Source organism: Sciurus vulgaris (assembly GCF_902686455.1).
Source record: "Sciurus vulgaris genome assembly, chromosome: 8".
In the NCBI taxonomy this organism is placed as follows: domain Eukaryota; kingdom Metazoa; phylum Chordata; class Mammalia; order Rodentia; family Sciuridae; genus Sciurus; species Sciurus vulgaris.
Window position 1 is genome coordinate 3370696 of NC_136468.1, and position 26500 is coordinate 3397195.

At 52.3% G+C, this 26500-nt stretch overlaps 1 protein-coding gene across 6 annotated transcripts in view; it reads right to left on the reverse strand.

Moving 5' to 3' along the window:
• Positions 1 to 26500, reverse strand: part of DPP6 (dipeptidyl peptidase like 6) — a 934588-nt gene that overhangs the window by 114412 nt on the left and 793676 nt on the right. For all 6 annotated transcript variants that reach the window (XM_079149262.1, XM_079149264.1, XM_079149261.1 and 3 more), the window contains exon 8: positions 17084 to 17204. In XM_079149262.1, coding sequence (XP_079005388.1) covers positions 17084 to 17204 — 121 coding nt within the window. The remainder of the gene's footprint in view (positions 1 to 17083; positions 17205 to 26500) is intronic.

The following is a 26500-nucleotide window of genomic DNA, read 5'->3' on the forward strand; positions in this document are numbered from 1 at the left end:
GTGACGCTGTGATACCACAATACCCCAGGGTAACACTGGGCTCACAGGCCAGAGGTGGGGCTGGCGCTGTGTAAACTAAACTACCGCTCTGCCAATTGTATAAAGTACTGCAGTTCCACAGTGTGACACGCTTGATAGTGATAAACCACCCTGTGGCTGGTTTATGTATTGCTGCACTGTATTAAAGTCATTATTTTTGAGTACACTGGGCAGTGACAAGAGTTTAAGTAAGACAGTAAAATGCTAGGTTATGCTGGCTTCTGCTTCTCTTTATGGTGTAAGGCAGCTGTCAGGTGACGGACCTGCACCTTCTGGGTTTGTGACGTACCCTCTATGGGGTTGGCACAGTGAGGACTTCCCTAATGATGCTTTTTATCAGAACCAACCCTGTTGTTTGTTAAGTGAAGCACAACAATACTTCTTGACCTTATTTGGGTTATTAGTGCCCATATTACACCTTGTTAAAAATTATTCTATTGAGATCCACAACTTGCTGGGTGTGGTGGACTGTACCTTCTGAAATTGGCCTCAGCAGCAATTCCAGAACTCAACACTTCCACTAAGAGGTGATGTGCGTCCCTCTGAGCCAAGGAAGTCCTTTGTGCAGCTGGAACCAGTGGAGTGTGGTATAAATTGATGCCATGTAAATTCTACAGCTTGGTTGTGAAAGGCAGCTTGGCTCACGCCCTTGATACCATCCACAGTAAGCAAGCCCTGACCACGTGACACAGCCTCCTGGAGGTGATCCAGCCAGCTGAGGGCAGGTCTCAACCATGGGACACGTGTGTGGGTCAGCCAGGGGTCATCTGGCAGAGTTGTCCAGTAACCCTGGGGGTGAGGAGCAGAGAGATCCTTGTGTGCTGACCAACTTACAGATGTTACTGCTTTAAGTCTCTGAAGTTTATATCACTGAGGTCAACTTTAGTTATAAGAAGTTTTGACTAGAAAAGGGCAAGGAAAGGAAGAAGACTGAAAGGTGGTTAGCTTTCCAGTCCTCTACTATGCTCGCTGGGTGTTCCCCAATCCTCCCTCTCCTTTCCACCTCAGGCTCTTGAGAAAGGTCCAGAACCTCTGGCCACTGCCTTCTATTCATGCCCTCATGTCCAATAGGCAGCAGTGAGTCCAAGATGCTTTCTTGTTCCCGCCCATTGGCTAGTTTATTCCACTGCTCACAAGCTCAAGTGGACACTAGCCACGTGTTGGTTCACTTGGTGGACGTGCTCACACAGAAGAGGGCATGAGCTCTGGCCAGACACATGGAGGCTTGCCAGGAGCCCTGTGGCCACCAGGACAGGGGCGTGGCATCTGCTGACTGGTACTCCTAACTGTGCACTTGGAACGATGCTGGAGGCTCGAACTTGAGTTTGCTTTGAAGCAGGGGGTCCTGACGGGCTGCAGCTGGGATTCAGGTGAGGCAGGGCTGGAGACCATGCTCAGGGCTGGGTGTGCACAGGCTCAGGGCAGGGGGACAGGGGAGGAGAGCTGGTGAGCTGGCTCTGGCCTCTGGGGTTGGTTGCTGGACTGAGCCCTATGAATCCACCCTGTGGGTCACCCCCTTGCCTCCTGTGGCCACCCTGAGCTGGGTGAGAGGGACAGCTGTTCCTGGAGGGAAGGCTCTATGCTCTTGAGTCAGTGTAGAAAACAGCCTGGGGATCCACTCCCCTCCCACCTCCAGCACCCTCGATTGCGCGTTGATGAAGGAGGCATTTAAAATACAAGTGGGTCCTCAGCGGGGAAGATAATCAAGTGATAATCAAACTTATGCAAAGATTAGCCAAGCAACAAGCTGGAGTGCGTGCTTCCAGAGTCTGCAGGAGCCGGCTGTGGAAGGGGGAGCCGCCAAAGAGAGGGGAAGCTGGAGGACGAGAGGGAGGCTGGGGAAGAGGCTCCTCGGCTGCACCGGCCTCTCCGTCCTCAGTGTGGGCAGCCACTGTAAGAAAACCCTTTTGTTGCAGGAAAACTCTAGAAATCACTCAAAATCATGAGGCATAAACACTTCCTGGCCCAGTTTTAGTTCTGCACAGTTTCTGAATGGGGAGGGAGGGGAGGATTCTGTATACTGAGACACCAAAGGCTTGCAAGGGACTCGCCTCTGTAGCAGTGGAGAGGCAAAGGGAGGGTCTGCTCCCCAGGGGAGAAGAACGAAGGGAGGGAGGACAGTTCTGACAGTGGAGGCTCCCGTGCCCCTTTTGTGCCCCATTGCTTAAGGAGAGCTGCAGTGCTCAGTCAGGTATCACCTCGGGCTACTAGTTAGATGGAGGTCAGAGGGGGACCTGGACTGGACTCATTCCAGGAGACTCCTGGAGAGGGACCGGGGCCAGGACTGAGGGTTAGGAGAGTGCACACAGGCCATCCTGTCCTGTGCCCTGGTCAGGATCACAGTTTTGGAGATCTGAATTTGGCTGTGCCACTTGCTGGCTGTGCAACCTTAGGCAAGTGCGTTAGCTCCGTGGTGGTTCCGTCTCTGTAAAGCAGGATAATAATAGTGAGTGTTCTGTCAGCTGTCGTGTGTAAGACTCTTCTGCTACTCCTCTTCTGACCAGGGCGCTGCATGGGGTTTGGAGAGAGACGGGGCCCAACAGAGGCAGCAGAGTGCACACCGAAGGTAATGCCGGGGTCCCATCAGCCCCCTACGAGGTGAGTTGCTGGCAGCAGAAGAGGCTCACCATTGTGGGGAGCCTCATTACCAACCCTCTGTCTGCACGCTGCCCTGCATGGCCAGGCCAGGACTGCTGGCCCACCAGGGCCACAGGCCACAGTCCACGGGCCTGGAAGCACTGGAGGGTTTTCAAATGGTCTGTGGAAGTTCTATTTCCTCCACAACAACACGACCAAACGAGCAGCCCCAGCAGGTCCTTAGTGACCCCCATTGAGGTCACCACTTTTCCTTCTTATAATAATAAGACTTCAGTGAGGAGGCTAACTCTGGGGAGGCAGGGTTGACCCCAGGGGAGGGATGGAGAGCAGAGCTCCGTCCACGACGCTTGCCACCCCGACCCTTCCTCCAGCCCAGGCAGAACCCCCAGGCAGGGCGGCATTGTTACGCTTTCCTTTCTATCAAAGTTTACAAGGAAACGTATGTGCCTGTGTGGATGTGTGTGTGGGTGTGTGCACATGTGTGTATGCGTGTGTACACAGGTATATGGTTTTTCTTAGTTTTTCTTATTCTTTTCCAAAAAGACCTGGCAGCTTCCGGTGGGCCCTTGGTAGAAGACAAGCCCAGGTGAGAAGGGTCACCTGGCAGTGAGACCTGACAAGCAGCCAGCTGCTCTTATTGCTTAGGCGATTAACCCACTGCATCCCAGAACGACCTCCCAGCTTGCCACTATTAGGATCTTCATTTGTTTCTCTAAAGGAAACTAAGGGGCAAAGTTTAAATAATGGGCTCAGACTCACACGACAAGAGGTGGAAGGTAACCCGTGGGAGATGGCCCACACCTGTGCCTTGGGACCCACCAACACCGGTAAATTCAGTTCCTGAAATGTATCAGTAGAAAAAGAACTTCCCCCCACTACCCTGACTTTGATATTAATTTAATAATCTATGCAGAGATTGGTGGCATGTCTTAGGTAAAATGGATTATCAACCCTGCAGTGAATTTTAATTTCCTTGAGTGGTTACATTTTTCTTCCGGGTTTTCTGCCAAAGCTGATCATTCTCTTAATAGCAGCAAGTTGAAAATACTGTGGTGCTGAAATTGGAATCTTGACTGGACAATGACTTAACTACCTGCTGATTTGTATCACTGTACTTACCAAGAGTTTCTCAAAAAGTACTGATGCTATTGCCTCCTTTTCTGAAGTTAGACGTTTTTGCCACAAAGCAGATTTATAACCTTAAAATTGTATGTAATATTTCTTTATAGTTTGGATTTAGTTTTCAAATTATATGATGAGAATAATATTTCCTTTTATGATGCTCTGTTGAAAAGCTCATTACAGCACATTTTCAAAGAATATCCTAACTAAACCATAGACACCTTAATCAGACTGAGAGAGTCTGCATAATTATTTCCTAATATTAGTGAAAACACCTTTAAAAAATTATGGATATCAAAAACATTGTGTGTCAGACAGGAAATTGGGTCTCGAGATTTTTTTTAAGAGGAGGTTAATTAGCTGTAAATTATGAATAGTGCTCGTTACGGTTTCTGCACCCAACGGCATCAGATCATTAAATTTTCCTGGCTCTGTCATTCAAAGAGCAAGTGTCGGCCTTACCACTGGTTCAGACGTATCCAACCAGGTGACAACTCAAGAGTGCTGTGCACGTGACGGGGACCTGGGCCTCTTCCCACCACCACTGTAGCAGGTACAGGGTCATCTAGCAGTTCCCGGAGTGCAGATGGAGAAGCAGCACAGACGGAGATGGACAAGGCAGGGCCCAGCCCCGGGCTGGCTGAGCCCCTCCTGGGCCTGTCCCTGGGCCCTGTCCCACTGCTGCCCTCCCTGGGATACCCTAGGGTTATTGCCATGACCTCAGGCTGACGCCGCCCAGCGGGCTGTGCATGGTGCTCGAGGGCATTGAGGACAAGGTCACCTGTTCCAGGTGGGCACATTAGCCCATTCTTCACCAAGCCTGGACAGTGTCCCTAAGCTGGACAGGGCTGCAACGGTGATGGGGAGAGTATGACCAAAGGCAGAGCTGAAGTCCACCCACCAATCCCTTTGGCAATGACAACGGTGGTGTGTCTCCTGCTGAGAGTGGGAGCTGCCAGGTCCCCACATGGGGATGACGCGGGCAACCATCAGACATCTGCTGGTCCTAGGCCTGCACCATACCCGGATGGCACCCCAGGCCCCGGGTCGCCTTGGAGCAAAGCAGCACCCGTTACAAATTAGGGCTGTCAGAGTGTTCTGTTGCTTAGTTCCTGGGCTCAGCTTCGCTTGGTCTGGAACCGCTGCACTGTGGGATGGGGCATCACAGACAAGTGAGTGTCCAGGACAGAGACAGGCCACTCTCCTGGTGCCAGGCTGGAGCGCCCTGCTCATGCAGGGCACCTGGTGGGTCCGTAAGGCAGATGTTACGACTGCATCTCAACGCCTCTTGGAGGACTCCCTCCTCTGCCACCTCGCGAGGTCCTTACGCTTGGGCAGAGATGTCTCCCCACCCGTCATGTGCGGACCTGGCCCTCAGCCTACGAAACGTTACCATCTCAGTTCTGGGGCACTCGGCTGTGTTCTACCTGCCCTCCTCATCACGTCCCTAAGGTTCCTCTGCTCCCCTGACTCTTCTATTTCACTGAATTGACGTCATGACGGGTCTTGGTCAGCAGATTGAAAGGCATGGACTTTCCAACCATAGATCGAGTGCACACAGCCACAGAAGCCATTCCCATCCTACAGACAGGGACCCAGGTCCCCCAGGTGAGGACCCCAGCCAGCCGGAGCTGTGGGCGGGAGCAGGCCGTGGGTGTGAGGAGGCTGCAGCAGGGGCCGTGGTAATGGACACAGATGTTGCCACCCAGTGTCAGCCAGTGGCCTTAGGCCTGGCACACGGATGCCTGCTTCACACGCTGCACCTACAAGATGGGAAGAGCAAACCCGGCCCGCGCTCACGGTGCATGTGAGGAACTCAGGAGAGAAGACCTGCGCAAAGGTGCTAGCAGGGGCTGCGCACCTTGGACCAGGTGGGCTTCCCTCCTGCGTGCTGCGTCGATGGCTCCAGTCCACCGCATGGCCTGTGTGGTGTCATCTAGTTCTGAGAATGTTGATGGAGCACCAGTCCCCATCCTCCCTGGGCTCTGGCCCCCAGGAGCACAGTGTAGGGGAGGGGGGCTGGGCTGCTTGGGCCCGAGGTCCCCGTCTGTCTGAGCCCGTGCTCAGTCTCTGCCCCCGTGTGCAGGCACCACGATTCCCTGCTGCTCCTCTGTGCCCCTCTACAGGGGAGGCCATCCAGGCCTCCTGCCTCCCCCTTGTGGGAATGGGCACTGGGAAGGGAGAGGGGCTGGGCTCCAGGCCTCCTCTGCAGACAGGACCTGCGGCGTCAGCATGCCAACTGCAGCGGTTGGACAGGACCCTCAGGGAACAGCGCTCCCCTTCCTTGTTGAGTCTCATAGTTGCCCAGGAGTTGGACCATGGTCAGGCCTCACGCCCCATGACCCTCAGTGACCACTAGCGCTGAGTGACATGATTGGGGGCACTTTAATTATCATAATGACTCTTTTGGAACATTGCCCAGAGGACAGCAGAGTGTCCACTGACAACGACAGTGGCTCAGAACCGCCCAGGCGTTCCCCTCGCTCTGGGTATGACAGCAGGTAGACACAGAGGCTGCTTCGGAGACTCAGCCACATGGAAGCAGAGAAGAAAAAGGCTGCTTTCTTCCTAACACAAAAGGCACTTTCACACAGTCTAATAGCAACAGTTTGCCCAGGGCCTTAGAGATGGCTGTCGCACTAGACTGAGCTGGGCTGTGGCCACGTTCACAGGGACGCCACACAGCCATGAAGACATTCCTGTCCTACAGACAGGAAACCCAGGGCCCACAGGTGAGGTAGAGTGGGAACCCAGGATCCCACACTTCACTGGACGCTTTGCACAAGCCGTGTTGCTTTTGGAGACCCAATTCCACCTTTGTGCAGTTGTGGGTTTGCAATATTCAAACTGTCTGTGGTTTTAGAGCCAATTTTTGGAACAAAATGAAAATATCTATACATAGTTAACAGCCAGCTGTGTAGTGAAACACAGGGTGAGATGAACTCCCCTTAAATGGAGCGCATGGGACTGGGAGATGAGGAGGAGCTCAGGACATTTCTGTGTCCTGATGCTAAGCAGGGTTTCCTCCACCTCCCTGACACTCTCCAATGCCTTCATCCAGATAAGCTGGCATGACTATGATTGGTACTATCAGCTACCAGTGGTGTAGGCAGCGTGAGGTCCTGCCAGCCGTGAGCACTGCAGGGCGGAGAGGCCCACTCCAGATTTCAGTGGACGCACACTGGGGGTGGAGAGGGGCTCAGGCGCTTGTGTCCCCACCTCTCAGGCAGTTCATGTCCAAGATAGAGACAGAATGTTCCAGTTGCGTTTCATAGGATCAGATGTTTCTCTAGTTCTTTCAGTGAATCTTCGATTTGTTTTTGTGAAGTAGTTGGCAGAAATTTTCAATTTATTTTTATAGTTGAAAAGCAACAGTCGTAGTGAATTCTCCTGTGGCGAAATCTAAATAGCATGGACGTCTGAACCAACCTGTGATCTGTTTTCTCCCAGTGCTTCTTGGCTAGTTGTGCTCCAAAGTAAAGATGCAAAAAGAAGTAACCCTGGCTGCTGGAACTGCTCAGTGAATACATCATCCCAGAGGGAACTTTCCAGATGCTTGAGAAAGGCTTGCTGGCACCTGGGTGGGGACTTCCAGAGCAGAATGGCAGTGGGCTGCAGTGGGGGTCAGAGTGGGGCTTTGTCAGCACGCCCGACTCATCAGGCTGCAGGAAACTGAGGCACAGGCAGCATCGCCTGGGGCTGTGTCCACCCCAAACATGCAGCTCCTTTCTCGTGCAGCCGAGGAGGGGGGCTTTATGTCCTGGCCAAGGGACCAGAGGGGACACTGAAGGAGGTGTGGAGAATCCCACATCTTAGTGCTCCTGGGACTCATGACCCAAACACATGTCTTCCCTGAAGAGAGGACAGTCACTCATGTCCCCTGCCACCCTCAAACACCAAAATTCTGGAACATTCTCCAACTCCCGTTGCACACTCTCATGTGTGCCCTGAGTCCATTCGCTCCGCAATTGGCTCTTTTTTCCCCCCTTAGGTACTGTGAGAATCACAGTATTCACAATCAATAGCCTAATGATAATATAGACACTACCCACCCTGCGTCCTTTAAACTTCATTGGAATTCAATGACATGGGAAGAGCAGGTGTCACTAAGCTCGGCACAGGCATTTCCTTTTAGTTAGCAAACATTTACAAGATGCCAGACACTGTGGAGACTCTTGTGGTCCTTCTAGTGACCTGGGGGTCGGCTCTGTTGTCCCGTTTTGCAAAGAGGACGTTGAAGCTCAGAGATGATGATGGCTTGCTCCCAGCCAAGGAGCTGTGGAGCCTTGATTCTGCTCCAGTCTGAGGTGGAGCCTACTCCACCACTGGGCACAGGAAGGCCAATCCAGAACGAGGACACCCAGTCATTTTTCCGAAACAAAAGGACAGGAGTCAGCAGGAGCTAATTGGTCTCTTGATTCCTCCTGGGCTGTAAACCAGAGGGCCAGAATCCAGCTCGTTTCCTGTTGCGCTCACTCAGTCTGCAGCTAGGCCGTGGCTTGCCATTTGGAGACCGTCTGCCTGAGTGACAGCAGTATTGCAGAGTGTCACCTTTGAATGGGACAAGAGACCGAGCAAACAGTGTGGACGTTGAGAAGGGGTTCAGGATCGTCCTAGAGGACGTGGCTCGGGATTCTGACTGCGAACGGGCTGCAGGCTGCTAAGATCCCGCTCCCGCGTCCAGAGCAGAACAAACCTGAGGCACCTGCGAAATATGAGTCCTAAAAATTTGCAAGACATAAATAACATGGCTGATAGAGCTGTCCTCCGAAATAAATGGACTCATTCTAAATACGGAAAATCTTATTTATTCACGCTTGCATCTGCTGCCTGTTTCCTGCCACTAAATATTTTATCCAAGGTGCCGAGAGCAGAATTTAATGGGGGTTTAGAAAAGAAATCAGTGAACATCAAGCCAGAGGTAAACGGAGGCTTTGCCTTGCGGGCTGGCAGCTTCCTCGCTAATCAGTGCTGGGCTATTTGCATTGCACACACCACAAGTGCTTCATTATCATCAGTGGGATCTGCAAATCCCCACAAATCAACTCCTGGGGAGCCTGGGAAATGGAGCGAGCCCTGCTGGCCACCAGGTGGCAATGTCCCTGCTCTGATCCCCTAAACTGGGGAAGCAGGGAATTCTGAGGTGCGGCTTCCCCTCGTCCCCTGAGGGCTGGTCTTAGCGCCCGACTTCCTTCCTCATAAGGTGTGGGTGTGGGGGAGTCAAGGCTTCTCTCCGTGGCTGCAGGCATTTAGGGGGAAACCCCCCTGGAGCCACGTTTGGGGTGGGAGGTCCCAGGCTGGCATGTTGTCCTGTTAGAATGCTGAGGGTCCCAGGGGAGAATCCAGGACATGTGGCCAGCTGGTTGCAGAGCCACCTGCTGCACAGGGGACCTTGGCCCCACTCCACGGGGACCCAGGGCCTGCCATCCCCCCACACAAGGGCAGCGATCTAAGAGCCCAGCAACGCCAAAAGCAGCAGTGACTGAAGGACACCTGGCTTCAGGCCTGGCAGTTTTGTTAAAGCCGCTCACGAAGTCGATGCTGCACCCCAGCAGGCTCCCTCCTCTCCCTGACCCATCTGCTTTGCTAAATCTCAGCACACAAACCATTCCTGCTGCCGCCTCCTGCATCTTCTGAATCAGAGGTAAGACCCCGGCCCTGGAGAGGCCACGTCCGGGCAGTTGGAAAGGCCCCTCTACGTAGTTTCTAATTTCTCTTTTGGCCTTATCTTCCTTCCCTCTGTGAGGATTTTTTCCAGACTCAGCTCAATGCTACCATGAAACAGAAGTAGGTATGAAAATCCCTGGCATGTAGATGGTGGGCTGCAGCCCGCCCTGCAGATTGGATGGCAGAACTGCGCCTGGCAAGGCGGCGGCTCCACCCTGCTCCTGCAGAGTCCAGCCAAACACCCACAGCTTCTCTCCTCGGTTCCCGGCTCTGTTTTCTCTGCACGCACAGCTCCCTGAGCACCCAACGAGACATTTTTTTGACTGAGAAATGAGGAGTCTTGGCGAGTTGAGTGCTTTGCAGAAGAAGCAACCGAGGGTTAGGGTCTGTCCTGTGACCCTAACTCACAGCGGCCCTTGGGATGCCCATTACACTTTCCAGAGCCTCCCAGACACCAAGGCCAGGGAGTCCAGCTGTCGGGGCTGGAACCACTGGACATCTGAACAGGCCCCGGAGAGGGCACCGGAAGGAGCTGCCTAGTCTGGGAGGAGGGCACGAGGCAGGTCCTGGCTGGAGAAGGAAGTGCCATTCACCACAGCCACAGCAGCAGGGCCAGAATGTCCCTGGGACTGTGACGGTGGGGTCCGAGACGACGCATTTCCTAACTGCTCAGTTCTTCCCAGCTCTCTTTCAGGTTTGCGTACAAAGCGAAGGTCAAGCAGGGACACACCTCACAGGGTCCCAAATCTGAAATTGTGCCACCAAAGACAGAAATCAGAAGAGTGGAAACTACGTTCTGGTGTTATCTTGAGAGAAGGAAATTTGAACAAAGTTTTTGAAGAACTAATTCCTGAACTAATGGATCAATAGTTGCTTGGTTTTCTAATTTTTGTTTCTACAGTCTTGAATCAGAATATATCATTCTGCCAAAAAAGTGTCTAGGTGTGTTTTGGATTCAGAGGATACAGACCATCAAATTTCAGTGTGATTAAATGCCACCTTGCTCTACATGAGCTTTGCAAAGGCAGGTCTGGGTCTTTCAGCGCCTGTTTTCCACGAAGGACATGAGAACACATCCCAGATTGTGTCTGAGGTGAGGCAGCAGATGTGCCTCCCAGGGTCTTCGGCTCCCTGTCAGGACACTGTCCACCATCCCCGCCTACGTCTCCTCCTCGCTCATCCCTCTGTCTTCTCTCCCCTCCTTTGGCTTTGCCGATGTGTGGGGCCTGTACCACACAGCAGCTAGTCACTGCCGGGTGCCAGGCAGAGACTCGGAACGATACTCCTGAGTGAGCGAGGACTGTGTGAGCCACTGTGAGCTCAGGAGCATCCTCAGGAAAAGTGCCTCTTACCTACAGGTTCGTGGTGCCCTCCTCCTGTCTGGAGGACAGGCACCTGCAGGGGAAGCCACAGTGGCGGATAAGGTGTCACCCTCAATGGAAGCTGAGTGGTGGGAGAAGGGGTAAGACTGGGACTTCGGAAGTCTGACAGACCCATGAAGGAACCCAGTGACCACGAGGGTGTCGGGTGGAGGTGGCTGATCTCAGCCAGCCCTTGTTCTGCCCTGAGTGTGGCATGGAGCCGGGACCTCACAGGTGACACCTCCCAGAACTGACCTGGTCGGTCACTCCCCCAGGAAGCATCTGTTAGAAGCCCAGCCTGCTGCAGGCCTGTCCACAGAGCTGATTATTTTCCTCTTAATAAGCCATGTGCCAGGTGTACTTATGCCTGCAGAAACCCAGGTGCCGGCTGAAAGTGCTTTTCCTCTAGAGCGGGCAGCTGCCTCCTCTTTGGGCAGTTCTGAGGCCCAGGTGGTCTTTTCCACTGGCTGAATGGACCCTGGCCTGGCTCTGAACACAGGGTGTCCTTGGAGGGTCTGAGTCCTCTGAGCAGGTAGTCTCACCCGGGGACAAGGAGGTTGCCAGAATCGCCTGGCTAAGGCTTGCCCACTACACAGAAGTCCTGGTGCTGAGCCAGGAAGTGGGTGGAAAGGGGAAAGAGGCCAAGGCACGGGTGCTCCGCCCTCCACCACCCACTGAGGAGCTTGCTCCAGCACATCCACCATGAAAGGGGGCATCCTTGACATGTCCTACAGAGCCACCTGGCTGGAGTAGGGTCCCCATGCCATCGCGCACTTATGGCACTTAGCGGGGGGGCAGCAAAGTGTTGGAGGAGTCCAGCACTGTCCACTCATACCAGCCGTGTTTCCAGGATGAGAGAGGAACTGTGCTGGAGGCGGCATGCCAATCAGGGAGGCAAGGAATGGAGGCTGGCACCGAGCTCTGAGCCGGGAACCGAGGGACGAGCGCCTGAGTCAGGTTTGCTGCCGGCATCTGCAGCCCGCGCTGAGCGCGACCCAGCACAACGCTCAGCAACAGGCCTGAGGCCCAATGTCCTTTAGTGGTTTCAGAAGACAAGGGAAAAAGGAATCGGAGTTCCCAAGGGTGCCTGGGTCAAGAATTCCAACTACAAAAACTTGAATTTCTTCAGGGCCCGACCGCGGTGAAGGGGTTTCTGTCCTCCCACCATCAATGTGTAACTAAAGGCTTTGCGACACACGCTGTTCATCAACGTCTCTCAGAACCAGGTAATGGGTCATAAGTGACATTGCTCAAGACCAGAGGGACTTCTTCCCGTGCCTTTAGATGACATTGAACCCTTGGATTTCTCCTTTTTCCTGAGTTTTCACAAGTCCAAGCAGTCCGTCTCTTCGTGTTGAGGGGAAATAACGAATAATCTTTCTAAAGTACGCCCAGAGCCTGGGCTGGGTATCCAGCGCCACCCAGCTCTGACCTTGAGGTAGACATCTGCATTTAACCCACTTCAGGCCACGAAGCAGCCATGCCGGCACATGCCCTGAGGCCCCAGGAGACTTGGGCTTCCTCTGGGCACTTCAGAGGCTCAGGCGCCACCCCCGCTGATGTACGGCGTCCAGCAGGCAAGGGGACTTAGTGCACGGAGAGGCCGTGAGTGCTCAGGATCGCGAAGTCTCGTTGTCGCAATCCTCGAGTGTGAACCCAAGGTGAGTTTGCCACGAGGAAGAAGAGGTGGCAAGTCCTCCCCAGAGTGAGTGTCGTCCAGCAGGGGACCTGGCCCTTCCACCTGCAGCACATTCCCACCACCTGTAACCTGGGCGCGTGCTCTGACTGAGCCACAGGACGCCTGTCACAGAGTGAGACGGATCGAGATGCTGGAGCTGAGCAGACGCCTCAGGGCGGGCCACACGCCTCGGGTACGGATTCGAGCCTCATCCCTCGCGCACATGACAGGCTTGACTTCTACAGGATTGATAGCAGGCCCCCTCCTGGCTGTGCGACCACAGGAGGGTCACCAAACGCCAAGCGCCATGGAGCCCGAGTCCCCACAGTTTTGCTAAGGATGAGGGCAGAGCATCCCAGGGGCTCCCGAGAGGTCTCGTGAGCTCGTTCAGCAGGGCCGCCTGGAAGGGGCCCCGTGGAGGGGAAGGGAAAGCCGGTGGTGCCAGTCCTGCCCCTCGTCGGAGGAAGGCTGTGGCTGGGCACTGACAGAGGCCAGCTGGAGCCCGGCCCACCACGACCGTACACCCCTGCTGCCATCCCCAGGGGAACTCTGGGCACTGTGGTGACGGGGGGAGCCTACCTGTGCCTGAGACAGGGTCTGCAGCAGGAGCATCCCCCTGCCCCGGCACTGGGGAGTGGAGCCGGGCACCTTAGGAGCGGAGCTGAGCCCCGGTTTCCGAAACTGGGACCAGGGTCACTAATTGCACACCGGTGCTCCTGACCCTGGCAGCGTCAGCGGGAAAGTGGGGTGGGTGCCCTGGCCACCTGTTTTGGAAACTGCAAGATAAGATCGCGGCAAAGCTGGAGTTCCTGCGGGCCTGCTGCTCTGAGGCTCCATCAGCGTATCAGCTTCCCGTCGTCTCACCACGGCCTTGGGGACAGACGCTGCTGTCACCTTTGTTTGCAGACAAGACAACAGGGACACAAGGAGGTTAAATATTCATCCGGATTCACGGAGCCTGGAGGTGAAGCCGCTCTCTGACGCAGGCAGGCAGACTGCAAAGCCTGCTCCCAACCCCTAACACTGCTGGCCCACGGGGCCCTGTAAAGAAGCTCCAGGGTCCTGTGGATCTGCTGACGGTGATGCCCCTGTGTGAACAACACTCCCCATTGAGCAAACCAGGACGCAAGCAGCAGGAAGTCCCCGCAGCCGCAAGTTCCCGCAGCCGCAAGTTCCCGCAGCCGCAAGTCCCCGGCTTTGGCTGCAGTGGGAAGGCAGTGGAATGAATCGGACATCGTTTTCCGGGTTCACATATGAACACATGACCAGTGTAACTGCACACCACGTAGGACCACCAGAACAGGGAGTCATGCTCCATGCATGTATATGTCAGAATACACTCGACTGTCATGTATAGCGAAGGAGAACACATAAAAATATCAAAAACAGAAGGAAGTCTGGCAGCCAGGCATTCTCCATCTATCTGTAACCTAGACCCGGTCAGTACTGGAAGGCGACCAGTCACTGGTGATCCGTCTGCTTTGGTCTGTTCACGGCACACATGACGGGCCCGCGATGGGCGCCAGGGTGTCCTGCAGCGCACAAGACCCACAGCATCGACCAAAGCCAAGGCACCAGCCACGCGGACGCGCAGTTCCGCTCTGGACAGCTGGGGGAGCAGGAGGGGCAGCAGGGGTCCCCTGTGCCGCTGGAAACTCCCTGTGGGGACAGGAGCGTTCGGAATCAGCCACCGATGCTATGGCTATAACGGTGACATTCCCCCAAAAGCCGTCCCCCCGACTCTGCTTCCTCGACACGCACAACCCTGAGACAGGCCCTGTACCCAAGGAGGTCAGCAAGTAGCTCAGTCACCCCCACAGCCCGCCTGGCCTGTCACCACGGCCAGGTCGTCACCACTGACCCTTCGAAGGATGCTCTGAGATGCTGTGAAGAAGGCGAAGCAGGCCCAGGCCTGGCAGTCTCTGCACCAGCCTTTGGACGTCAGCGCCACACACGTGAGAGTGCAGACCGTGCGTCAGGGGCCTGGCGCCCACGGAGCGGCCTGCCTGAAGGCTCCAGGCCCACTCTGACAGCGGGCCTGACCACACTCCCTGCGTGGCTCCAGGCCCACTCAGGACCTCCAGCAGCTCAGAAGAGGGCCTCTCGCCAGATGGGCCTCTCCCATCCCCTGCACACCGCCTCCGTGAACAGCAGTGAGCATCATGGGCCGAGGAGATGGGACCACCTGGGGGTTCCCTGGAGGGTGGACGGGAGGGAGGCACCAGGGACCTGGATGATTCAGGCTGTGGCCCAGGAGGACGTGAGACTTGAGAGGGGCAGGCAAGTCCACAGGAAGTGGGAAGAGGGATCTTAAACACACTGAGTATATACCCTTAGGCCATGTCCTCCGCTCCGGGTGACAGGCCAGCCCAGTGAGTCCAGGCCCCAGGCCCTCCATGGCCCTTTTGGAAGAGCTGAGTTGTGACCTTCCTCACACCCAGGGAGAGAGGTCATTCTCAGATGGCCCCAATCACCAACTTTCCACACGGTGTGACCATGGTAGGGACATGTCCTGAATAACTGTATTGGTTTTGGGTTGTGCCTGGCTGCTTTGGCAATGGAGGTAGGGAGGGCCCGTTAATAACTGGTTAGAAAACCATGGACCCACACTGTGCTCTACCACCACGCCTCCTGGGCATGAGCTGGCTGTGCTCTATATACGGAGAGCCGCAGGAGGAAAACCACCACCCTGAAACGTGATGGAGAGCCACGCGGGGCAGCTCTTGGCCCACACGCCCTGGTCACCATGAGCCATGGGGTCAGCAAGGAGCGGTGCTGAGCTCACAGCCCGTCCCAGCTTGTGATCTGGAGTGAGGGTCGCTGCTCATCAACTGCAGGACGTCTTCCCATGCTGGACGTGGACACCCCTGATGAGGGACAGAGACTGAAGGCAGCTCCCCTATTTCCCACCTCTTCTTCCCGTCTCCCCCACAAAGCTCGATACGTCTGACATTGTTTTTATGAAACAAAACAAGACAACACGGCACTGTGCTGCTCCCAAGCCTGCAGACAGCAGCTGCGTGGCTCCCCTGCTTCTCCCAACCAACATCTCCAAGCAAGCCTGGTCCCCGCAAAGCTCGGGACTGACTTCCCCCCATTCCTCCACCACCGACGCTTTAAAGGAGTTTGGGAATAAAAGAGTCAAGTCACCTATTAGCAAAAGCAATCTTCCAAGTTCACTTTCCCTGTCAAACAGGGCTCCCAGCTCCGGACTTCAGAAGTCTCAGCAATCAGTACAGAGAACCTTCCGAGAACAACGCGAAGTACATTAAGCTGCCACATCACTGAGATTGATTTACAATATTTAGGACTCTGTTATCATATCTGTACAGTTTCTCATAAATGCCTTGAAGAAAAAAATTCCTTTCAATGGATTTGCTAAAGCAAAAGCCCAACTCGAATGGCAAAGCAATGAATTTTCATTTTATTAAGAGGCTGTAAAAGACGTTTTTAAATCTCCTGGTTATGGACTTTTTAAAGAGATTTGTCCCGGAGTGAGTGGAGGCTGCTGTGGCCAGGACTCGGGCCCTTTCTCTGTGGGGTCCAGCTTCTCTATGAGGAAACAAGCTGCTAGACCAGCACCATGGTGGTCTCTGGACCTGGTGGGCGAAGGGGCTCCGGGAAGCTTCCTGGGTTATGGAAAAGCTCTATGTCCCGATTGGGGCTGCATGGCACCTACATTTTCCAAACAAGCCCTCCTTAAAATGTGCATGTGATTGTGCATACTTACACCTCCCATGTGATTGTGCATACTTACACCTCCCCCTGTGATTGTGCATACTTACACCTCCCATGTGATTGTGCATACTTACACCTACCCATGGGAGTGTGCATACTTACACCTCCCCCTGTGATTGTGCATACTTACACCTCCCCAGAAAATAAAATCGCACTTCGGCAGCATGGTGGGGGAATGGTGCTGACTCGCACATCCACCTGCTTCGTGAGCGTGATACCCGGAGCCGCCGCAGCCAGGGTCCCCGGCACGGGGAGCGCACAGCACAGGGAGTGCGTGAGGTGGGCTGTGAACCACCGGAGCAGCCCATCCTGCCTTGATCTGCTCCAGCCTGGTGAGCTGTCAGGTGGCCTGAGCTTCCTGCTCGGAATTTTGGTGATTTAATAATGGACACAGCAGGAGCCTTCTGCAACAATGTCAAACCAGTGGCAGAAAACGTCCAGCACTTCAGACACGCTCCGAACGGCAGGTCACTGGTTTCTTTGGAAAGGTTTAACTTGATTTTTTCCCAACCCTTCTTTCCCCCAGGAGAAACAAGGCCCTCTGCTTCTTGGAGGGGGTGGAGAATCACATGCATTTGCATTTCCTACATGTCCTCAGAGGTCACCTGGGATCCTCGGTCAATGGTCCACTAAGTGCCTCCGGCCTGTCAGGGCAGTGCTGAAGGGCTCCGTGGAACCCCCCACAATTGGCTACCTGTGGGTGTCCACCTAGCCCCATGCCTGACGTGCCCACTCAGGATCTCAACTTGGTGGAGCCTCGAAAACGGGAGCTTAACTACGGTCAAAGGCAAAGAAATGAGAAGGTATACCAGCCCCGCGGTCCAGCCATAGCCGCAGCAGGGGCTGCTCTGCGCACGCCCACACCGGCCCCTCCGCTTACCTTCGTACAGCCAGTCGCTGAGGCCATTGTAGATCACGCCCTCCTTCCCGGTGGAGACCACGCGGATGGCCTGCTTTCCCACATGCGCACAGTAGTAGATGTTGTTCTCAAAGATAAAGATCTAATTTGGAAAGAGGAGAAAAGCACAGCATGAGCCAAGGAGGAGGTATCCCTGGCCTCCTTCAGTCTCAGGTGGGTCTTCGTCTCCTGTTGCATTTATGAGAGAGAAGCAAGGTGATCTCGGAATCATTCCATGTTCCCCACCCACAACCAAGTCGGTATCCAAGGTTTAATGGGACTCAGGCTCCAGGAGAGTTCACTCATGGTTATCACTGTTTATCAATTTAACGTCCACATGGTCTCAACTGGACACTAGGTGGCCTTGGTACTTCTGGGTATTAACATCACGTTGGATTGGGCATTTTAGCAATGGCAGTCTTTCCCCAGAAATTAGGATTGGATCTGGGTCCTGGTTGCTTGGTACTCACTATGAAACTGTGTGGTGAGCACCTGTCTGCACTAGTCATGGGGACTCGGGGGAAACGGGGCAGGAGCCCAGAGTTCTGGGAACCTGACAGGGCTGCCTGGCCTTGCCCAAGGGGCAGGCAAACCTCCCTCAGAAAGTGAAGAAATGTTCTCACTGACCGTTTTAACCTTTTTTAAGCACACAGCTCAGTGGCATTAAGCACATTCACATTGAGGCAGCCATCACCCCACCATCTCCACAACCTTCCCATCTTCCCAAACCAAAGCTCTGTCCCCACTGAACAAAAACTCCTGCCATCACCCCAGCCCCTGGCACTCTCCATTCTGTTTTCTGTCTCCATGAGTTTACTCGCTGTAGGCCACATACAAGTGGAACACTGTGGTATCTGTGCTTATGACTAGCTCGCTTCGCTTAGTCCCAGTTAGGGTTCGTCCATGTTGCGGTGTGCGTTAGGATTTGGAGCAAGTGGCTTTTGGCTGAGAGATGAATGACAAGGAGGGCCATTGCTTCACTCTGCTTTATTGTCTCTTGACAAGAACAATTTTTAAGGAAGACAAGTTTATTTTGGCTCCTGGCTTCAGAGATTTCAGTCCATGGTCAGCCAGCTCCATTGCTCCAGGTCCAAGGTGAGGTAGAGCACCATGGCCTCAACCAGCCAGGTCGTCGTTGCAGACTGACCCACCGATGAGGCTCCGACGCCATATCTAACCATCTCGCCTCTGCAGATCCTCGCGTTGTTCTGCAGAGGAGCCTCTGGGGGCCTCACTTCTGAACCGTGACATCGTGAGGGGAGCTAAGACGCTGGGTGCTGGATGGAGGAGCTTGAGAGGAACCAGAGCCGGGGGAGGCACAGGTGTCAGAGCCGGAGCAGCATGACCTGTGGACTGTCCCACCAGGCGTGGAGGGAGGGGCCAGACGGGCGCCTGGCAGGCCGGGAGCCAGCTCTCGGGGGACCTGTGGCCACAGGGAGCCTCCACGAAGGCCTGAGTAGGGAACAAGATGAGCCGCAATTCTCCTGGGATGGGTCCAGGGCTGTGCGGGGAGCGGAGAGGAGTGTCCGGAGGCTCTTCAGGGGACGGAGGTCAGGGAGCCCACCGCTGTGTGAGTGAGAGGTCTGAGGTGACGTGCAGGATGACACAGTCTTTCTGGCTGATGTCTGGGGCCACTGGGTGACGGCAATCCAGTGGCAGAACTGCAGGGTGGCACAAGATAGGACAAGCTGACCCTGGGCCTATCAGGAGGAGGGCAGAGGACAGCCCAGCCTCAGGTTCTCAGAGCTCAGTGCACAACAGAGCTTTTAGTGATGGCTTCTAATTACAGCACTTTAAAAATCCCAGTGCCCAGGCCACCAGCCCAACCTGATTCTCAGAATCTCTGGTGGGAGAGTCAGGCATCAACATTTTTAAGAAACACCCCAGGTGACTGCAGCATGCAGCCCAAATTAAGACTGGGTGCCCAGGGACAGTCTCCATGTCCTGAAGCTCTTGAAGTAGGCTCTGGCCTGCGCAACCTGCGTGTGCTGGGGGCATGGGCCCACTCTGCTGGTCAGCACTCCTGAGTCCCCGCCTGCCTCGGGGGCACTCACAGCACACTGCTGGTCCTACTCAGCAAATACCCAGTCTACAGAAACTGAGCTATGTGGAACAAGAACAGGAGTTGTGGCTTCTCTTGTGCCAGACTAGCTCATAAGCAGGGTAAGTGGCGCAGAGTCAAGACCCAGACTTCGGGAGCTGGGTAGAAGCAAGCTTGTGGCAAGCAGCTTGCAAACTTGTTTATTGCAGGAACAGGTATACATTTTATAGGTTTCTTGCCCAATCACAATGCACACGGGGGATCAGATCACCAGATTCCTATATGAGTTCCCTTGGTAACACTGAGTCAATGTGGGGGAGTTGTGTGCTTTCCTAGGTGCCCAGAGCAGAATGCTCTTCCCTGCAGGTTTTCCTGTCGGGTCTGAATGTGCAAAGGTTTTCCTTACACACCTGAGACGTTCACTGCCGCCAGCCAAGAACTAGGATTTCTCCCAACAAGGAGTCAACCCAGCTTTTTTAAAAAAGAAATTTTAGAGACACATTGTCAGGGTCATTAAGAGACTATTCAGAGAAGAAGGTACTTTTTACAATACAGAAAATGATATAAATATTAAATGCTTTATATTGAAACAGAAAAAGGACCGTTTCCCCAGATGGTTCTCAGCAGGATGGTTCTGAGAGTCCTATTGATTATTAATTTTCTGCCTGGGCTTCCTGGTTCTTAAAGTATGCCCTTCAACCAGAAATGAGCTGGAAAACTTCCAGAAACAAGTGTGTATCCTAACTGAATTTCACCAGCTGTTCCTATAAGTTTGCTGAGGGTGGCAAGTGTTTCTAAATTCTAACTTCTTTTATGTGTTCTAAGACTACAATGGATTTTTAAATAGAGTCAGGTTATAGTCAATTAATATTTTAAGTAACATTTGCAATGATAGCCGGGCACGGTGATGCACATCTGTAATCCCAGTGGCTTGGGAGCCTAAGGCAGGAGGATCGAGAGAGTTCAAAGCCCACCTCAGCAAAACCGAGGCCCTAAGCAACTCAGTGAGACCCTGTCCCTAAATAAAATACAAATTGGGCTGGGGATGTGGCTCAGTGGTCAAGTGTCCCTGAATTCAATCCCTGGTACTCCTCCCCACAAAAACCAATTTGCAGTGATAGATATTAAATCCTCGCCTACCTTGGCTTTACTTTTAATGGGAGGGAAATGAAAGAACCAGCTCTAAAGAAGAGTGCTTTGCTTCCAAGGTGCCTCCCCTTTTCCGTGCGGCATTCAGGCCCAGGTGTCCGAGTGGATTTCGTGGTGGCTGTGTTCTGTGAGGCACTGCAGGGCTTCTCCACCTTCTCACGTCCTTGGCTGGCCATGCTACCTGTGCCGCTGACCTAACACCGGCTCGAGTCCCCAGCTTCCCGACTGATCCACAGGCCCCAGTGCACGTGCATCTTTTCTAAGACACCGTTTTCCTCATGCCAGTCTGTTCTTGGAAACCTGGGATAACTGTTACGTCAGAATAAAGCTTCACTTGCTAGTCTGGAGTCCAAGGCCTGCCCTGATCAGGGTCCGCTGGCCAGTGAGCCCTTTCACTCCTACAGAAGTGACTGAGGCCCCTCTCGTGGGGAGCAAGGACCGGGCCAGCCCTGGGCTGCAGGAGTCCACGTTCACACCGGGAGCAGGGTGCTCCAGGCCTGGGTCCACACCACGTGCTGTGAGCACAGTGGGCATGCTGCATGCCCTGGGCCAGTTGTTGGGCTTCTGTGGGCCTTGGTTTCTGCATCTTTCGGTGGAGATGGCAGAACCTATCCCAGGGTGGACATGAGGAGCCGCGAGGTCATCTGGCAAAAATGAAACTCCTGGAAGAGTGACTGATTGCTTAGCAGAGCTAAGTGAACGTGCTACGTGTGCGGAGTGCTAGTTCACGCACGTGCACGTGGGCTCTGACCCCTCGCCTCACACAGTCGTCACCTCCACGTGCGGGAGCCTCCACGCTCCTCTCTTCCACTTCTCCGTAAAACACAGTAAGTTGTCCTCCACCAAACGCAGCCCCTGGGGTCATAGAGCACTAGAACTCGTGCCCCTGATCTGACCAGACACGGGGCATTCGGGCCATTCACACCTGGCACCCCGGATTTCTCCGGGGGTTAATTCTGTCTTCTCAACTGCTGGATTTCAGATTTAAGTCTCTAAGTTTTAAGGCGTCTTTGGCAGGTAGAATGCCTGGCATTTTTGGAAGATCAACGGGACATAACCTGAAACGACCTGAGTTATTAGAGCAGGGGAGTGTTTCTGGAGGTGGCTGCAAGGCAGAGGGGGGATCGCCACACAGGGAGCCCCGAGTCATGAGAGCACCTCAGCATGGTGCTGGAGTGGCCAGTGGCCCAGGTGCTGGCGAGGCCAGGCGAAGGCCAGCAGGGCTGGGAGTCAACAACAGGGCATTGACGCTTTCAAGTCGATTTTAATTTAGGAGTTTCATTCACGATTATCTGAGGTGAAACCCCTCATTCCTCCAGACGCAGCACATGGGCACTGTGGGCAGTGCCGGCCAGTACAGGACAGTGAGCCACAGCTGGAACACACGGGGCCGCCCTGGACATAGCCTGGGCCATTTGGGAAAAGCATGCTGAGCAACACCCATGTCTTGACCCGCCCAGCCCTGTCCCCACCAGCCACATGCTGCCCTGCTGTGCTGGTCACTGGCTGGTGCTGACCCTGCTGTGCTGGGCACTGAGGAGCTCAGTTGGGTCGGGCAGGTTGCTGCTCGAGAGTCCCACGGCAGGGCGTGGCAGCAGCAGGGGCCTGGGCAGGGGAGCGAGCGGAAGGCTTCCCAGTGAGTGGGAAGAATCCGCTAGGTGGTGCGGGAGCTGGGGAGGAACGTCTCAGACGTCCACCTCTCGCAGGGGCCTGGACCTCGTCCCCTTGGTAATGGGGACACGTGAGAGCAAAGGCACGGGAGAGCAAGGCTGTGTGATCTGCACTTGGGGAATGGTGCCACCGTGGCCACGGGGAGGCAGGAAGACTCGGCTGCAGTGGGGAGGCTGTAAGACGCGGGGAACCCGAATGAGAACAGGAGAATGGCTAAGAGAGGTGGACTGGGGACCAAGCACTTAGGGGTGTGTCAGGGAAGACAAGGCCATGAGGAGGGTGGGTCGGGTGCACACTCCAGTAGTGGGTAGACAGCTTCGTCAGGAAACAGGATGAAGGGGGGCAGTGGTGTGAGAGTGGAAGGACTGGAGGTGAGACGCCTCTGCGACGCTCCAGGGGGTGCCCACAGGGAGTGGGAGGCTGTGTCTGGAGCTGCCCGGGAAGAGCTTCAGATTGACCCACACGGCTGAAAGTAAGAGTGCACTTTCCCCAGGAACCCAGTGCTTTTGGGCCAAGAACAGGGCTGAGGGAGACCACCAGGTGAGTAGAAAGAGAGCCCCCATTCTGTACCATTGGTCTATGTGTCTGTTTTGGTGCCAATACCTTGCTGTTTTTATTACTATAGCTCTATAGTATAGTTTGATGTCTGATATTGTGATGCCTCCTGCTTCACTTTTCTTGCTAAGGATTGCTTTGGCTATTTTTTAAAATAAAAATTTAATTAAATCTGCATAATGCTTTTGTTAGTATGGCCATTTTGACAATATTAACTCTGCCTGTCCAGGCACATGGGAGATCTTTCCATCTTCTAAGGTCTTCTTCAATTACTTTCTTTACTGTTCTGTAGTTTTCATTGTAGAGGTCTTTCACCTCTTTTGTAAGATTGATTCCCAAGTATTTCTTTTTTTTTTTTTTTTTTTTTTTTTTTTTTTTGAGGCTACTGTGAATGGGGTAGTTTTCTTTATTTCTCTTTCAGGGAATTCATTACTGATGAATAGGAATGAATTTGATTTTTTGGATGTTGATTTTTATATCCTGCTACTTTTCTGAATTCATTTATTAGTTCTAGAAGTTTTTTGGTGGAATTGTTTGGATTTTCTAAATATAGAATCATATCATTGGCAAATAGTGACAGTTTGAGTTCTTCTTTACCTATTTTTGTATCTTTAATTTCTTTCTTCTAATTGTTCTGGCTAGAGTTTCAAGGACAATGTTGAATATAAATGGTGAATGAGGGCATCCTTGTCTTGTTCCAGTGTTTAGAGGAAATGCTTTCAATTTTTCTCCATTTAGAATTATGTTGGCCTTGGGTTTAGCATAAATGGCTTTCATGATGTTGAGGTATGTTCCTACTATCCCTGGTTTTTCTGGTGTTTTGAACATGAAGGGTGCTATATTTTGTCACATGCTTTTTCTGCATCTATTGAGACAATCATATGATTCTTGTTTTTAAGTCTATTGATATGATGAATTATGTTTATAGACTTTCATATGTTGAATCAACCCTGCATCCCTGGGATGAATCCCACTTGATTGTGGTGTGCTATCTTTTTAATATGTTTTTGTATGTGATTTGCTAGAATTTATTGGGAATTTTTGCATCTATGTTCATCTGGGATATTGGTCTGGAGTTTCTTTCCTTGATGTGTCTTTGTCTGGTTTTGGTATGAGGGTGATATTAGCCTCAGAATGAGTTTGACACAGAGACAAACCCACATAAATACAGGTATCTCATACTAGACAAAGGTGCCAAAAACATTCGCTAGAGAAAAAGATAGCCTGTTCAACAAATGGTGCTGGGAAAACTGGAAAGCCACATGTAACAATGAAATTAAACCCTTATCTGTCACCCTGCATGAAACTCAACTCACAGTGGATCAAAGACTTTGGCACTAGAACAAAGACCCTGCAACTTCTAGAAGAAAAAGTAGGCCCAAATCTTCACCATGTTGGCCTAGGACCTGACTTCCTTAACAAGACTCCTAAAGCACAAGAAGTTAAATTGAGAATCAATAAATGGGATGAATTCAAACTAAAAACCTTCTTCTCAACAACAACAACAACAACAACAAAACAATAATGTAAAGAGAGAGCCTACAGATTGGGAGAAAATATTTACCACATGCACCTCAGATAAAGCATTAATCTCTAGGATATATAAAGAACTAAAAACCTTAACACCAAAAAACCAAATTACCCAATCAATAAAGGGGCTAAGGAATTGAACATATGCCTCACAGAAGAAGATATACAATCAATAAATGTATGAAAAAATGTTCAACGTCTCTAGCAATTATAGAAATGCAAATCAAAACTGCACTAAGATTCCATCTCACCCCAATCAGAATGGCAATTATCAAGAATACAAGCAACAATAAATGTTGGTGAGGATGTGGGGAAAAGGTGCACTCATACATTGCTGGTGGGACTGCAAATTGGTGCAACCACTATGGAAAGCAGTATGGAGATTCCTCAGAAAACTTGGAATGGAACCACCATTTGACCCAGCTATCCTACAACTTGGTTTATACCCAAAGGACTTAAAATCAACATACTACAGTGACACAGCCACATCAAAGTTTATAGCAGCTCAGTTCACAATAGCTAAGTTATGGAACCAGCCTAGGTGTCCCTCAACATGAATGGATAAAGAAAATGTGGTGTATATAGATATATATATGATGAAATATTACTCAGCTTTAAAGAAGAATGATTCTGGCATTTGCTGGTAAATGGATGGAGTTAGAGGATATCATGCTGAATGAAATAAGCCAAATCCAAAAAAACAAAGGTTGAATGCTTCTCTGATATGTGGAGGCTAATTCACAATAAGGGGGAGGGAACAGGGAAGAATAGTTACTTTGTATTAGGTAGAGGGGAGTAAAGGCAGGGGAAGGGGTGTGGGGAAGGAAGGACAGACATTATCACCTCATGTGCATGTGTGACTGCGTGACCATGTGATCCTACAACATGCATACTCAGAAAAATGAGAGATCACACTTGATTTAAGTGTGACCTATCAGAATGTATAAATGCATTCTACTGTCGTGTACAACTAATTAGAACAAATTAAAAAATTTAAAAAAAGGAAGAGACCCTCCCAGGTTTCATGTGATATCAACATTCGCACTGAAGAGCCTTGTATCTGGCAGGCTGCCAGGGCTACCAGAAGGGCTATCACATTCCAAAACCCTCCTATAATCCCAGTACTTAGACAGCCCGTGACAGTCCCACTTTGCCTATATCACATTAGCACACACTCCCGTAAGAAGGTTGGAAGACCAGGTGCACTTTATTCATTCTGTCTGAAAATTGTGTTGACGTCAATATTGGCTCTGACACGTCAGTGGAACAAACACTCCCTTTACAAAACCCTGTGCCATGTCCCTCCTTCTAAGCCTACAGGACCAGGTGTGAAGACCTGCGCTTGGGATTCGAAACCACCACTGCCCACCCCAGTTAATCCCCACCTCGACGTCCTTCTTGCCAGTTGCATCTCTTGCTACTGCCAAAGTAGGCCCCACTCATTGCTGCCTGGGCAGGGCCGACCCAGTGCCCTCCTCTGACCTGGTCACCCCCCAACCTGTCACCTCTGCCAACCCAGTGCCCTCCTCTCACCTGGTCACCCCCCAACCTGTCACCTCTGCTGCCAGCTGGAGCCTCGTCTTCAGCACCTGTGTGACTCGCCTCCCTGTACTCTGGATCCAGGAGTAGGGCTCCTGGCTCCGGCCTCCCTTCCTGCTCTGCAGCCTTATGGGGTGGTCCCTACAGCAAGGCTCCCTAGACAAGGGGACACACTAGTTTCCTAAGCAGCTGGTTTGCAGAAGTCTATTTCCTACAGGTTTTGCGTGGCCTTTATCTTAATTTGCCAAAACCACTTCCTTCCCTTGTTTTCCAGCATCCTAAAGGTTCAGACGCTGTTCACAACAGAAGGCTGGGAACAGCACAGCCTTCCAGAAATTTCAGCATTCCCTCACCCAGAACCAAACCCTGCTTCTGAACACAAACTAAACGAACAGAAAATGGGGAATTAATTATATCTGATGTTTTTACAAAGCACCGCATTTTCATTAGTCTGATTTTTTAAATGAACTTTTTAGACTAAATATGGTTCACATATTCACAGTTGTAACAAATTCTGTAAAGTTCAATTAGCTGGAATACTCTGAGGAATGGGAGCTTCATCAGGTTTTCTTGGTGAATTTTCTAATTAAGGAAGACATCTCTTTAATTTCTGTTCTTATTAGGGAAATAGTTTCATAGTTTCTACTGTCTTATTAAATATATGAGGCACCAAATCTATAATAATTATTAAATATCATCGATACAAATCTGTATTTTAATTGCCCAGAACTACTAGTGCAGGTGTAGAGAGGAGATAGGATTGGATCTGCACCCGTTTCCTGAAGCTGTTTTCTTGCGTACTGTCTTATTCCCCCTTTCCATGCTCGGAGTGCGCAGAAAAGCTTGCAGTATTCAGCATGCTAGCTAGGTGGGTTTATTTGACTTCTCTGGGAATCTGAAAAGTTAATAAAGCT